This window comes from Dama dama, chromosome 21, assembly GCF_033118175.1.
Source record: "Dama dama isolate Ldn47 chromosome 21, ASM3311817v1, whole genome shotgun sequence".
Taxonomy (NCBI): Eukaryota; Metazoa; Chordata; class Mammalia; order Artiodactyla; family Cervidae; genus Dama; species Dama dama.
Window position 1 is genome coordinate 73660887 of NC_083701.1, and position 15878 is coordinate 73676764.

At 37.2% G+C, this 15878-nt stretch overlaps 1 protein-coding gene across 6 annotated transcripts in view; it reads right to left on the reverse strand.

The window, feature by feature from the left end:
* The window catches only part of WWP1 (WW domain containing E3 ubiquitin protein ligase 1), a 131571-nt gene that overhangs the window by 50332 nt on the left and 65361 nt on the right, over positions 1 to 15878 (reverse strand). For 4 of the 6 annotated variants that reach the window (XM_061123830.1, XM_061123826.1, XM_061123828.1 and 1 more), the window contains 4 exons: positions 15001 to 15138; positions 14844 to 14910; positions 11272 to 11453; positions 284 to 620 (listed from right to left, as the gene is read on the reverse strand). In XM_061123830.1, coding sequence (XP_060979813.1) covers positions 284 to 620; positions 11272 to 11453; positions 14844 to 14910; positions 15001 to 15138 — 724 coding nt within the window. The remainder of the gene's footprint in view (positions 1 to 283; positions 621 to 11271; positions 11454 to 14843; positions 14911 to 15000; positions 15139 to 15878) is intronic. The other 2 variants (XM_061123829.1, XM_061123831.1) reach the window with 2 other exon arrangements.

The following is a 15878-nucleotide window of genomic DNA, read 5'->3' on the forward strand; positions in this document are numbered from 1 at the left end:
GCCAAGAATCAAATAGACAGTTGTGGAAAATAATATAAGGTTTTTTCTTCTTCTAGTCATATAGCACATGCTATAACTAAAACTAGCAATTATCCTTAGTTTTAAAGACATACTTGGTTTGTAGCAAATAAATTGTATGAATTAGATTCCAACTTAGATTTCAAATAACTGAACAATGGAAAAATTTCATGTACATTCATATACATATTCAACTCTCAGGTTATTATTAAAAAGTTGCTATTAAATGTAAGTCACACATGTTTAAAAAAAAAAAATAACATACCCTGATGGCAGCGTTTCTGTGTTGGTACTTCCAGACTGCTGTCGGACAGGTTCCATACATCCATCCGGCTGTCTTAATTTGGCTGCTTCAAACGCAGAGCTACTTGCAGAACTGGAGATGGAAGGATCTAACGTATTTTGAGCTTCAGACCCAAAGGCTGCACTGCTAGAGACCGTGCATTCACTGTCTTCCGAGGAGGTCAGTGTCTCTTGAACCGGAGGGCCTCCGACAGGAGCACTGGTGCGGTCTGAAGGCGGGGCGGGCTCTCCAGGCACCACTGCAGTGCCCGTGCTGGAAGCGCTGTCGGCTGGTGCAGGCGAGGGTGGGTCTCCATTAACTGAGAAGGGAAACGCAGTGAGATGGTCTGTCAACAAACGACCAAGCACCCAGTTACTTCATCAACTGTTTTTATTCAGAGCCTAATTCACACTGAGCAATGTATTAGGTACTGATGGAAATAAGACAGATAATACTTTTTGTGGCTCATATTTTTGAGATGAATGTTAAATAAAAAAAACATAATATATATATGTAACAATAACCCAAACTTAAGGAAAGAGAAATCAACATGAACAAATGTTTTTTCCTCCAAACAATCCATTCTGAATATCTACATGGGTTATATAAAAACTTCAAAATGACCCCATTCAATCTCCCTTTTCCTATGCAAATACAGCTAATATCAAAAGAATTCTTGTCAAATATAAAGTGGCATTAACTCAAGACAGTATTGCAGAGGACCGCAAAAAGATGCAGGAACTCATTCTATACTTGCTGGAGAACTAACCTAGCATTGAGATCCAGTGACATATAATTTTTAAAATTTTCATTTTAAATGGAATCGATCCATTTCAACTACATGTCACTATAAGAGAAAGTCAAATTAAAACTGGGAAGGGAACTAGATTATTGAATAAAACCTATTAGAAAATTACACATCAAAGTTCTAATTGAAACAGAGGAAGGAGACATAACTAAGAGTAATGAAATGGTCAGGTAGATTTTTGAAGAAAGAGATGAGATGTAAACAGTGGGAAGAAGAGAAATGAACACTATTAAAAGGAATCAAACTGTAGGAGCAAAACAGAACCAATCAAGTTCTGTACCAACTACAGGGGAGAGCAACTTTGGAAGAAAAATAACAGTGACAGAATGTAAGAAATAAAAATGTACAGTGCTACCTGCACTCAACTCTTAGAAAACATGAAGAAAAGAGAATGTGCACAGAGAGAGTAAATTCTGGTCTCTTATATGATATTCAGAATTCATGGAATACATGATGTCCAAAAGTGAACTTTTTCATTTAACTTTCAATCTTGAACAATGTGGAAATTGATTTCCAAAAAAAAAAAAAGAAAAGATTAGCAACAGTCTTTGGAAAGCAAAATAACACTAAATGGAAAAAGAGGAATATTTGAGACAAGATAATCCAGCCCAATAAGAAAGAATCATAAACCCTTATCATACTAAAACATAACACATGCTAACAAAGTGTTAAAAACAGAAGAGGAAAATTAATTATTAAACAGCAGCTTTTATGTTCAGGGCAAACCCTTCTCTCCTACAACAATTCAGCTCCAAGTGCTCTCAGCTCTTCTCTCCATCTGCACCACCGCCCCACTCACTGTTCCTCGTCCACTGCAAGAGCGTCCTCACTGGTCTGCCCGCTTCCTCTCTGGTCCAACTCCAACCCACTCTCCAAACAGCTGCCAAAGTAATCTCTTAAAAGCGTACGGAAGATCTTTTCACTCCCTAATTAAACACTCCTACTGCACCCAGAGTAAATTCCCAGTTCTTTACCATGGCTCATGACAAAGCTCCACACAGCCTGCTCCACAGCTACGCCTGACTCCCCATGGTGGTCTCCCTTCCGCCCCTTGAGCAGAGTGAATGCCTTTCCCTTCTGGGATCTTCACTGGCTGCTGCGCTGGTCTCAGAAGAGCTCCTGCTTCTTATCACGCAGCATGCAGGCTCAACCACTCCTTCAGAAAGGCACGCTCAGGCACCTTATTTAATTCTGCGCCTCCCCACCCTCAGCCCAGGCTGCCTACTAGACTGGTTTGCTTCTCATGTTCCAAGATAAGTTTGTTTTTCCTTCTTTTTCCTTTAGTTCAAAATGCAACACTTTGTCAGACTTGTTCCACTTTAGTAGTCTCAACAGTTACAATGCACCTGGCATATGAAAACAATAAATGTTAAGCAAGGGCAAATCACAGAAAAAGAAGTGAACATATCTCTCTCAAAACTAGGCAGAAAAAAAGAACATTAGTAGAAACATTAATTAAGTACATGAAGGACTGAATGACACAGTCAATATACCTGTTCTAAATTATAGTGTTAGAGAGGTAGTTCTTAGTTTTCATTACATACATATTCCATCCAAACAATCTAGGAATTTTAAGAAAACAAAACAAAAAAAATTATGACATGTAAAGGACTAAAGGAAAATTCCAATTTTACAATCAGGAGGTGAAACTCTGATTATAATTCAAGAAAACTAGAAATAAAATACAACTTACTGAAATGTTTACTGAAAGTCTGGCAGATTCTGTAAAACATTTTTTTAAGGATTATCTTATTTAATTCCCACAGAACAATGCTATGAGGAAGATACTATCCATTTTACTAGTAAGAAAATTGATGCTTACATGTCCATAAAAATGATAGCTCTCTGCCACCTGCAACCAATTTCGCTTAATTTTTTTTTATAAAATCCTAAATAATTATTAAGTTAAAGAAAAATAACAGTTATGAAATCACAAACTTTAAGGAAATTAGTGGCATGGAAATACTTGTATGAAATATTTGACATGGCAAAGAAGTATCCAAGGGTATAAGAAAGAACAGCAATAAATGAGCTTAGCATTCAATTCCAGAACCAGGGGAAAATGGTAGAAAGAAAGGAATTATAAGAAAAATATAACAGATCAGAATTTCTTAACCTGCTTAGAATCTGTTGGATATTGTAGAAAGTATAGATCTCAGTTTCCATTCTAGAATTACTGAATCTCCTAGGGAATCTCTGGGATCTGTATTTTTAGCAAATGCTTCAGATGAATTCTTACAACTAAAGTTGGAAAAACCATGAAATATTGCCTTAGCAAATTTTATAAAGAAAAACATAGTTTGCATAGCATTTGGAATACCATGTACAACTTTATATCAGTAAGTCTAAAATATATTAACTAAACTAACCCAAGAGAAAGAAAAATAGATCAGAGGAGAAATGTAAAAGGGGATAAAAGATAGAAAACTGTCCCTCCAAAAGTCAACAGACTCAGTTTTTGAGCCTTCAAGGAACAGATTATCCCCGTGTTCTCTGAAATGTTACAGTACATTGGTGGCGAGAAAGAAAAAGGAGTTTCTTAATTTATTCTGCAAGAGTAATATAACCCTAAAACTGAAACTGAATAAATTAAACATTGGGTCAATATTAGGAAATTATGTTAGGAAACCATGTTAACAGGTTAAAAGTTAAAAGCTACATGATTATTTTCAATACAAACCAAAAAGGATTCAAAAAAAATCTTGGTAAAACTGTTGATAAGAGGAATCTAGGAAAATTCAAAAATAATCTAGATTATCCACCAGAAACCAGGAGTAAGCACGATATACTAATGGTAAAACATTAGAAGAACTATTATCAAGATCAGGAACAAATTTTAAAATCAGAACAACAAGGAAGATCACAATTACCACTCCATTTCAATACTACAGGTTATGTATGAAAATGCTTTAAGACAAGAGAGAAGTGAAAAATACCAGATATAAAATGGTAAAACTCACTGAGAGAGATGAGTATTTATTTATATCACAAAAGAATCAACTGAAAAAAACATTAGAGCCAATTATTAATTTGACCAAAACTTTCAGCACCATGATCAGATAGATTCGAGTTCAACATCAAGGATTACACTCAAGAACTATCTGAGGAAAAAGAAAATACGTTTCTAAAAGGTATTTTAAAACATAGACTGGAGACAGAATTCTCCCTGAATGAGAAGATTCAATGTTGCTTCAAAATTTAAAAAGTAAACTATCCTCAAAGTGCAAAAATTCTCATTCACTGGTAGTGGAAACGTAAAAGGCACAGCCATTCTGGGTGTCAGTTTCTTACAGAAGTAATAATACTCTTATCGTACGATCCTGAAGTCACAGTCCTCAACCCAGCTGAGCTGAACACTTAGGTCCACACCAAAACCTGCACATGAATATTTACATCAGCTTTATTCATAATTGAGAAAAACTGTAAACAACCACAATGCTTGGTTGTGGACAGGTGAACGGACAAACTCTTGTACATCCATACAATGGAATATTATTCAGCAACAAACAGAAATGAGACATCATGCCATGAAAATACATCAGGTCAATTCAGTCGCTCAGTTGTGTCCGACTCTGCGATCCCAAGGACCACAGCACCCCAGGCTTCCCTGTCCATCACCAACTCCCGGAGTTTACTCAAATTCATGTCCATCGAGTCGGTGATGCCATCCAAGCATCTCATCCTCTGTTGTCCCTTCTCCTCCTGCCTTCAATCTTTCCCAGCATCAGGGCCTTTTCCACTGAGTCAGTTCTTTGAATCAGGTGGCCAAAGTATTGGAGTTTCAGCTTCAGCATCAGTCCTTCCAATGAATATTCAGGACTGATATCCTTTAGGATGGACTGGTTGGATCTCCTTGCAGTCCAAGGGACTCTCAAGAGTCTTCTCCAATACCAGAGTTCAAAAGCATCAATTCTTTGGCACTCAGCTTAAAATTCATATTTCTAAGTAAAAGAAGCCTGTCTGAAATGACTACATATGACATTGTGAAAAAGGCCAAACTAGAGAGACAGTAAAGGATCCATGGCTGCTAGGAGTGTGGGAAAGGAGATGAATGAGTGGAGCACAGCAATTGGTAAGAGTGAAATAATTCTGAATGATACTGTGATGGTCAGCACATGGCAATATGCATTTCTCAAATCACACTGAACCCAGGCAATACCAAGAGTGAACCTTAACATAAACCGTGGGCTTTCATTAATCATAATGCACTTATACTGGTTCACTAATTATATTAATAACAAATATGCCACAATAATGCAAGATGTTAATAGCAGGGCAAGTTCTCAGTGGGGTAGGTACTGGGAGCATGCATTTGATTAGGATGACTATTCATATATATCAATGGCTCTCAATGGGACATCCACTGAAGACATTTAGCAATGTCTGAGACATGTCTGGTTGTCACAACTAGGGGAATGGATGGGTGTTATTGGCGTCTAGTGGGTACAGGCCAGGAAGGCTGCTACAATCCTAAAATGCACAAGGACAGTCACCCACAACTGAGAATTATCTAGCACAAAATGTCAAGTGTCAAAGTTGAGAAACTGATTAATGCATATGTAACCAGCAACCAGGCAGTGTCCAGTTTATTGCAGTTGCAAAATAAATACCTCTTAACAAATGATACAAGGATGACTAAATGGATAAACTTAACAATAAAGACGATGAGAAACAAGAAGGCAGGCAGGGAGGGAAGGATCATCGGTTCCTTTCTCAGGAACAGAACAGAAAAATTGTACGCAGGCAACTAATTAAAATCCCATGTGACAGCAATGACAGTAGAAGCTTATGCAAAGCACTTCCTTCTCTACAGATGTAAGATCACACCCTCTGACTTGGTTTCCTAATGAGTGTATCTCAAGCCTGACTTTATGCAATTATGACTTTTGATTTAGGAGACAGATCTCCCTCACTTCAGGTTTTATCTCTGAGAAGTAAATTTCCCATGGACTTTATGATATGTACATCTCATAGCACCATGCATTTGTCCTCTAATGGTTCAGCCAAATAAAGCAGAAAAAGGAGGAAATATTGAAGTACCTAGTATCATTTCTGCCCCCTTTAAAAAGTATGACATGAAAAACTGCTTATATATGTGTGTGTGTATATATATATATATACACTAAATTTCTTTACAATTCACACCTGAAAGTGGCTATGGCTTTAAAGGAGGTGGAGCACAAGGGAGCCTTTGGTGGTGATGCAGTTCCGTGTCTTGATGCAGTGCTAGTTACGTGAAGCCACACATGACAAAACTGCACGCACACACACACACACACACACTCTCTCTCTCTCTCTCTCTCTCTGCAGGTATAACCCGTGAAATGGGGACTGTGTCAATGTCAATTTCCTCATTTTCATACAGTACTATAGTTATACAAGACATTAACATTTGGAGAGGCCAATGAAGGGAACACAGGACCTCTCTGTACATTTCCTGGTAACTTTTTGAATTGGTAACAATTCAGGTGTGAATTGTGAATCTGTATTTCAAAATAAAAAACTAAAAGCAAAAGTCTAATAAATTTGTGAAATCGGTTAGTTCTGCCTTATCATACTGAGCTCTATTTTATTAATAAAACAATAATTATACATTAGAAAAAGTCATTTCTTCTAGAAGCTAAGGGCAAGGGGAGAAAGTAAAGAAGAAAATCATATTTTTCTTAAATACCACTGTCTTAGAAACATGGTAGATGTTTTAAATTTATCTCATTTAACCTTTGAAACAATCCTGTAAGGTATTATTAAGTATTTGTATCATTTTATAAGTGGAGAACCTAAATTTTTAGAATGCTAAATTTATCCAAGGTGGCATGCTTATAAGCTGAGTACATCATGTGAAATGCCTGGCTGGATGAATCACAAGCTGGAATCAAGACTGTTGGAAGAAGTATCAACAACCTCAGACATGCAGATGATATTACTCTCATGGCAGAAAGAGAAGAGGAACTAAAGAGACTCTTGAAGAAGGTGAAAGAGGAGAGTGGAAAAGCTGGTTTAAAACTCAATATTCAAAAAAGTAAGATCGTGGCATTGGGTCCTATCACTTTACGGCAAATAGATGGGGGAAAAAATGAAAACAGTGATGGACTTTCTTTTCTTGGGCTCCAAAAACACTGCAGACAGTGACTACAGCCATGAAATTAAAAGACACTTGCTCCTTGGAAGAAAAGCTATGACAACCCTAGACAGTGTATTAAAAAGCAAAGACACTGCTTTGCCAACAAAGGTCCATATAGAAAAACCAAAGTTATGGTTTTTCTAGTAGTTATGTATGGATGTGAGAGTTGGACCATAAAGAAGGCTGAGTGCTGAAGAATTTGATGCTTCCAACTGTGGTGCTGGAAAAGACTCTTGAGAGTCTCTTGGAAGCAAGGAGATCAAACCAGCCAATCTTAAAGGAAATCAGTCCTGAATATTCACTGGAAGAACTGATGCTGATGCAGAAGTGCCAACACTCTGACCACCTCATGTGAAGAGCCGATTCGCTGGAAATGACCTGATGCTGGGAATGACTGAAGGCAGGAGAAGGGGACAACAGAGGATGAGATGGTTGGATGGCACCACCGATTCAATGGACGTGATTTTGAGTAAGCTTCAGGAGATAGTGAAGGACAGGGAAGCCTGGCATGCTGCAGTCCACGGGGCTGCAAAGAGTTGGACACGACTGAATGTCTGAACGACAACCCATGGTTAAAGTGTTCAATGACAGAGTTAGGATCGGAACACAGTCTGGTTAGAAACCAAATCTAATCTTTCCAATCATGACTGCCTCCCACTTTAGCTTAAAATAAATATCAGTATTTACCAACTAAACTTAGCCAATGGATCTTCTTAAGACTCAAAAGAACAGGTAGGGGTGAGGGAAAATGCCCTCCCCTCCAAAGTCCTCATGTACAATACTGTCTTTGGTAAAAAGAAATCATTTATCTGCAGTTCCAGGCCCCCAATCCCTCATCTGAAACTCTTAGGGCCAAGTGTGTTCCAGAATTCGTAACTTTGGAATGCAGAAAGGTAGTATGGCACATATATTATCTATTACACTAATATCAAGTCAGACTGAGGGCTAGACACTGTAGTTAAACACAGTATCAGTTCTGGAGTGAAACAGAAGGATACTCATACTAAGCAGAAAAAATTATAAATACCCTCAAGTCAGTCCTAGTCATTTTGCCATCAAGTGAGTTTACCAAAACCTTTTGGTTTTAAGGATTTTAGGATTTTGGAATCACAGGTAATGGATTAAAAACATGTATTAAGTTACACACACAATATGCACACTCCACTCCATCACCACTCCAACAATGAAAACTGATTTTTAAAGTTCTTGATTACAGAAAAAAGAATCCTATTTTTACACCAACACCTTAAAAAAGACTACCCCTTGAAAAAAATACCTGAATTCATCTTCCTACTGAGGGATGCCAGATCATACAGAAGACATGGGTAAAGTGGTTTCTACCAACAGAGTAGGTTCCAGAAGCCTTTCTAAACCAGCCAATGGAATGAGGGCAGTTGGATTGTTTTGTCATGTGTCAAAGAATATGCAAACACAATCACTAAGTTGACTGGGGAAATATTATTTCAAGTTTATCAAAGGTATAAAAGATGAACAACCCAACACTGAGACACTAAAGAAATCACACACATCTAAATGAACAGGAAAGCAGGGAGGAGAGAACCACAGAGGTGGGTGTCAGCGATAGCTCCTCTACCAGCTGGGATCTCTGGGCCTCAGTTCCTTCAGGAGAAAAACACTAGTGCCCATTTCAGAGAGTTATCCTGAGAGCTGTATCGACCCGTGGGTATATGGTGTTTGGAACGTGTGTAGCACAGATACTGGCTGCTGTTCTGATCGTCTTAGGCTTCCTTGCGATTATGGAGAATGTCCTGGGAACTATTTACAATGGCGCCTTCATTTCTAGTCCCTCATGTGTGTTTTACTTTCATCTTGAAATTTCAGGCAAGGATAAGAGAAGAATGTGGAAGGCAAATCTGTTTCAAACAGAAACAGTCTATAAAGTACAAAATTAGAAGCAGAATATAAACTGGAGATTCTACAATGAGGGGGAACTCAGAAAGCTCTCCCTTTTGCAACAACATCCGAATAAGCCCACAAGCATGCAACTATCTAGTGGTCAATAGATACTTTGGCCAATCTATCCTAACAGCTAAATATTTTAGGAAGAAGAGCTAAATCTCCAAATTCCATACACTTTTAACTGGAAGGTGATGACAAGAATGAAATAGAATGACTGTATAAGCCTTTCTAAAATGAGCATTCAAAATTCTTATACTTCTCATGAAAAAAGAACAGACTCAGTAATTGGTCCTGATGTCTAATTACTTACAGAAATAACGGAATTGGATCTACCACTCTAATGAATCTAATGATAATCCCATATAACAAATCAAGTCTGGTTACATAAGGGTACTTTTATTTTTACAACCTCTTCAGAGCATTCTCAAGGGAATTACAATGTTTACAATTTAAATTTCTTCATGGGTGGATACCTAGTTTGCGTGTCATTTTGGTATGGGTAAATATAGGTAATTATTTGATAATTTACAAGTCTATAGGCCAAATGCACTGGATTTATGTTTTATTATTAAGAACTCTAGTACTAATATAAACCATTTTTCAGTGGGTGATTATTTGCTGGTCACCCATATACATGGATGGACCTTCCCACACTTATTTTCCCAGGCTATCTTTTAAAACTATAAATTTAACTTAGGATCCATAATATACGCAGAGTTCTATTAAACTCACTACTGTATTTACTCTCTTGGAATTAGCAAGGATGCTAATCACATCATGATGCCTTTTCATACAGATCCATAAAAGATGGAACATCAGGCATAAAAGCTGGTATTCTTATTTTTTGTTTTGGGAGGGGCTTTTTGGCTGCACCTTGAGGCTTGTGGGATCTTAGTTCCCCAAATAATTAAACCTCAGCCTGGCCCCGGCAGTCAACGTGCTGAATCCTAACCACTGGGCCACCAGGGAAGTCCCAATGGAAATCGTTTTAACTGGTCTGTTCTTAATTTGTTCCTTTATCCCTTTGCTAATAAATCTGAGACAAACGTTCTTACTAGAAAGCATACCAGAATCAGAAAACAAATGATCCTGTTCACTCATTTCAGCCTGGTCATCTGTGATTATTTTCTCTCATTTTCCAGACACCTTAAATTAATAATGAAAAGTGTCAACTTATTGTGAGGACTTAGGATGTTTAAGCCTATCTTTTTTATAAAAAAAGAGGAGCATTAATAAATTACATTTTCAGAAAACCATCATGTCAGTTCCCACATTTACAAAAACTCACAACATGCGCAGTAAATATTTCCCCAACCTTCAGTATAAATATCCAACAGTCTTCTCTATAAACCCATCCCCATCTATTTTCATATAATTACTTCCTTACATGTTTCTACTTTTGCATAACCCCATAAATAGATGAGGGAAAGAATACAGGCTCTGGGATCAAAAGACAGGATGCCAACTTTAGCCTCGAGACATACACTAGCAATCAAGAAGTCCTAAGATGTTTGTGTTTCAATAAATTCATCTGAGTTAATTTATAAAAATCAAACAACAATGTACGAATATTACAGCTGAATCCACTGAAAAACAGGATTACAGAAAAAAATTCTTCCATAGACAGTCCTTCTATAATCATAGAACACTTCCCCTTAGAAAATAGAAAACTTTCCGAGCGCTGTATCACCTCACAATACATTTTTCTACTAAGTTATATGCCAAGCAGTAAATATCTGTCTGGCGAAAGAAAACCATTTAACAAAAATGGTTAAAGGAATCATTCATCACTAACAAATCAATGAATTCCCTAAAGTGCTTTTAGAAATACATTCTACATTATAAATAGTATTTTTTTTGTAACGTAAAGCCTAAGATTGACTATCATGCAAGTACTTGTACTTACTTAGTGAAATGTGCTATTATAATGTAGTTTTGGAATATCTTCCTAAATAATCTAGGAAAATTCAAATTATGAAAAAAAAATTCAGGTGGTGTAATCTTCAAATTCCTTTTATAAAACTAAAGATTAAGAAAGATTATACAATAAGAAAAGTATATGTACAGACACATAAAATTTAGTTTTCATTTAAATAATGTGTCGTAAGTAACCAGGCTTACCAGTGTCATTGGCAGGCTCAGATGTGAGTGGTTTGGGAGCTGGTGTGTTTTTGGGTCTGGCAGCAACCTGAGATGGAGACGGCGTGTTGTCCCCATTGACTACATGTGGACAGCATGAGTTCTGTACTACAGTGTTTGCAGGTACGTGATTATCTATCCCATCAGTATCTTCAGCAGCCAACCTTCAAAAAAAGAGCCAAACAAAAAAGATATCTTACTTCAATGAATTAAAAACAATCACATAACTTTTCATCAGAAGTTTTGTAAGAATATTTACCAAGTTCTTAACACTGAAGCAAAATGATAAAGAGTAATGAACTAGAGAAATCTTGACTACTTTTTTTAAACATTTTATTTTTTACATTTCACATTTTATTACGTACTTAAAGTTTAAATTACTTTCAGTTCTAAGTGTATCCACACAGTAAATGTATATTGAGATATATAATCATACTGTCAAAATAAATTCAGTACCTCAAAGCAATGATCAAATTGTATATTTTAAATATTTAAGTCTAAGAATATTAGATTTATTTTTAAAATGTCTGGAAATATTTTCAAAAAGGTCATGAAACTTATAAAAATCAATTCCAAACTGTGAGTACTGAAAAGACCAAAAATGTCTTACAATATTGATCACAAGCTATTACCAGCACTAAAATAATGAGTACATGATGATTAGAGAAAGCTAAATATTATATTCCAGAGTTAGAAGACTTTACAGTGTATTCATTACTGCAAATAAATAAATATGTCTACAATTACAAAATCAAATATTTTAAATCTTATTGGCAGGGAGTTAGGCAATATCATGTTAGTAATCAGGAAAACTTTCCCAAATACACTGGTAACCCTGTATGTCTTCTCCACAGAGCACCCTTAATTTTTTTTTTCTTAATTTAAAAGAAAGAAAGAAATCAGAGCACATCTCAGTCCTGCCCCACCTCATCTATCTCTCTGATCTACTTCTCTCCAAGCTGTTCCTTGCCCACCTTGCAGTAGATATATTAGTATATCAATTTTATATGAAAATCATGCCAAAGAGTCTTCAAATGTTTATTACAAACTATTAGATACAGGGAGTAAAATTATAACGACTTACAAGATTATCAAAGAAAGATTAGATATACTCTAGAGTTAGAAGAATCTGCAGAGCAAAAGGCCTTCTCCAACGTCTCAGTGGTAAAGAATCTGACTGCAATGCAGGAGATGTAACAGATGTGGTTTTGATCCCTGGGTTGGCAAGATTCCCTGGAGGAGCAAACAGCAACCCACTCCAGTACCATTGTCTGAAAAATCCTACGGGCAGGGGAGTCTGGTGGGCTATATAGTTCACAGGGTCGCAAAGAATCAGACAGGACTGAGCACACACGAGCACGCACACAGAACAAAAACTAACGGGAAAGAATCAGTGTCCTTTTTTACTTGCTATTTCCTCTGCCTGGAATGCTCTTCCCTCAAATCTCTACATGGACAGCACATTTTCGGCCTTTTAATTGTAGCTTGAATGGCACTTCCACAGAGATGATTCTGCAACATTTCTCTTTATAAAGGGATCCTTTACATTCCTGTCACCCTGTCCTGTGTTTCAATGACTTCATAGCTCTTATCACTATCTCCAATTAGCTACTTTCTTTCCTCACTTGTCTACTATCTACCTCTATCCTGCCAGAACGAAAATTCCACAGGAACAGGACTGCTATTCTTCGCGCCCGGACTAGCGCCTGGCACCAAGCAGGCACTCAGCAAGTACTGGACGAATTAACGACACTTCCCCTTGTCACCTACATATTTGGGGTGAGATGTGTTCAGGAATTTGGGGCAGGTAAAGCTTTGAAAGGGCCTCCTAGGTGGCACAGGTGGTGGAGAACCTGCCTGCCCATGCAGGAAGACCTCCTGGAAAGAGGGCACGGCAACCCACTCCAGTATTCTTGTCTAGAGAATCCCCACGGACAGATGAGGCTGGCAGGCTACAGTCCATAAGGTCACACAGAGTCAGACATGACTGAGCCAACTTAGCAGGCACACAAAGCTTTGAAATTTCTCTCAAGTGAATCTGATTTGTACACCCTTCCCTAAGCCACTCAGCAAGGATCAGTGACCTGGGAGACTGAGTAAAAGAATGCAACTCAAGTTCTCCTGGTGCTGTAGAACTAAACTTTGATTCAAAATGTATTGCTATGTAATAAATAACATTAGTCTTTAGGTTAGTAGTGATTCAAGCTCCTTTAACCATTTAAAATTTCATTTCAAAAATTATAATTTTTGATACATACTTACATATATATATATGCACACACACATACACACTAGTGCATTTTAGTCTACCTAATTGCTGTATCCTTTCAGTTTGATTTCCGGTTCGGGACTGTAGAAGGCATAGGCTACCCACTCCAGTATTCTTGGGCTTCCCTTGTGGCTCAGCTGGTAAAGAATCCGCCTGCAATGTGGGAGACCTGGGTTCGATCCTTGGGTTGGGAAGATCCCCTGGAGAAGGGAAAGGCTACCCACTCCAGTATTCTGGCCCAGAGAATTCCATGGGATTGCAAAGAGCTGGACATGACTGAATGACTTTCACTTTTCAGTTCTGAATTTTCTCAATGTGAATTATCATGTGGATGCTAACTAAATACATTCATTTAAGCCAAATATATATTCAGAAGACATACTGATCTGTTCAACGGCTCTGTGAAGATCATTTAACAGCAATTTAGTAGCAATATTACTAACTGTAGATTAACAAAAGTCACACTTTGTCATATACCAGCATGCTTTTTCAAATCTATTTCACAGCAGTGTACTTTCAAATGTTCATTTGATTATAATTGATCTATTACATGCTTTAATTCTAATTCAAATTATTTCAAACAGAAAGTATCTATTATCATTGAATGTGAATCTATGGGAGTTGCTGAGATGGTAGGGTGACCTCTAAGGAGAGACCATAATCAGTGCAATATCTATCTTCTAGCAGTTACAGGAAGCTGCCAACTCAGACAGCAGTGAGATAACCATTTTTCCCACATCACCTGACTATTTACTGATAAAATGTGCCTAAATACAGATTTTTAAGAGTCATTTCCAATTAAAAAAAAAAAAGAATGAAGTTCTGACACTTCCTACAGCATGGATGAATCACATGCTAAGTAAAAGTCAGTGACAGGAGGTCATATATTGTACGACACTGTTTACAAGAAATGGCCAAAAGAGGCAAATCCACTGAGACAGAAGCTGAGTGGCTGGCAGGAGCTGGGAAAAAAGAGGGATGGAGAGAGAATGTCCCTGGGTATAGTGTCTTTTTGAGGGTGAAGAGAATGTTCTGAAATGAGACACTGGTGATGGTTACCCAATTCTGCTAACCTAAAAACCACTGAGATGTACACTGTACTCCAATAATGTATCTGTTACAGCTTTTTTTTTTTTTTAAAACCACTTTGATAAGAATTCAACCAAATAATATGTTTAGATATAAGCTTTTAAAGTCTATGGCAAACTCTAAACGAAGGTTAAAAACTTCATATATGGGAAATGTGGTGTTACTTTGCCACAAACACCAAAATAAAACATTCTACCTGGTGGTTGTCCTTGCTGAAGGTTCTCTGTCTTCATGTAAGGCATCACCATTTTGCTGTACTTCTACTGAATGACAAAAAAAAAGACACTATGTTTTTTACATACTTCTTGATTTTTTTTTTTCCTTCAAATTTTAAAAACCCAAAGTTAGCTTACTGGCTGGAGATGAGCTGCCGTTTGTTATGCTTTCTTGCTCAATCACCAGTCCATCAAGCACAACTGTTAATTCACCAGTTTGCACGACACCATTCTTGGTTTCCAAGGAAAGTTTTAATTGTTCTTTCACTTTTTCCACTAAGGGGGGGGGGGAAAGAAAAACTAATTTAAAAGCTTTTGTTACGTACAAAAATGCTTCAGAAATCAAAGCTATATATCAAGAATGACTCTAATTTAGTGCTTGATGGCTATGTGTGAAAGGAATTACTTGTGTTTTTATCTGTAGGCCCTTCTATACCACACCAGGATCACTTCCTTTCAGTTACTAGATGAGTAACTCCTTTCCTTTCACCACATACTTTCGAATCATCTCTAATTGTCCCTTTGCACAGTATAACGTTCAGAGAAAATACAAACATATCTGGATAACAAGTGCAATAATGTCCCAAACATGCTCTATGGCCCACAGTACAAGGTAAGACTTGTGGTTAAGGCAAACTTTCTGCAGGAGATTCAAGAGGGTTCCTTATTCCAGTTCAGGGACTTCTAGCTGTACTTTTAAGTAGTCAAATTACTTAAAGCCTCATCACAAATGGAGATCATAAAAGCATCAAACTAGGAACTATCATAAGGTCCAAATGCAAAGTCACAGAGAAAATTCCTAGCACCACGTCTGACACACAGTACATGCTTAATAAATGGCAATAGTTAACTATTTCTTTTTCATATAAGGCCAAATATTGATTCTTATTATTGGGATATCTAATTCTTACTAAATGCAAAGTTACTTTGCTTTAACTTCTATCTCACAGAATATATATCAAAAGTATTAGTGATTCCTTTATTATGCAAAACAAGTCCAGGTACTTCAATCTGAT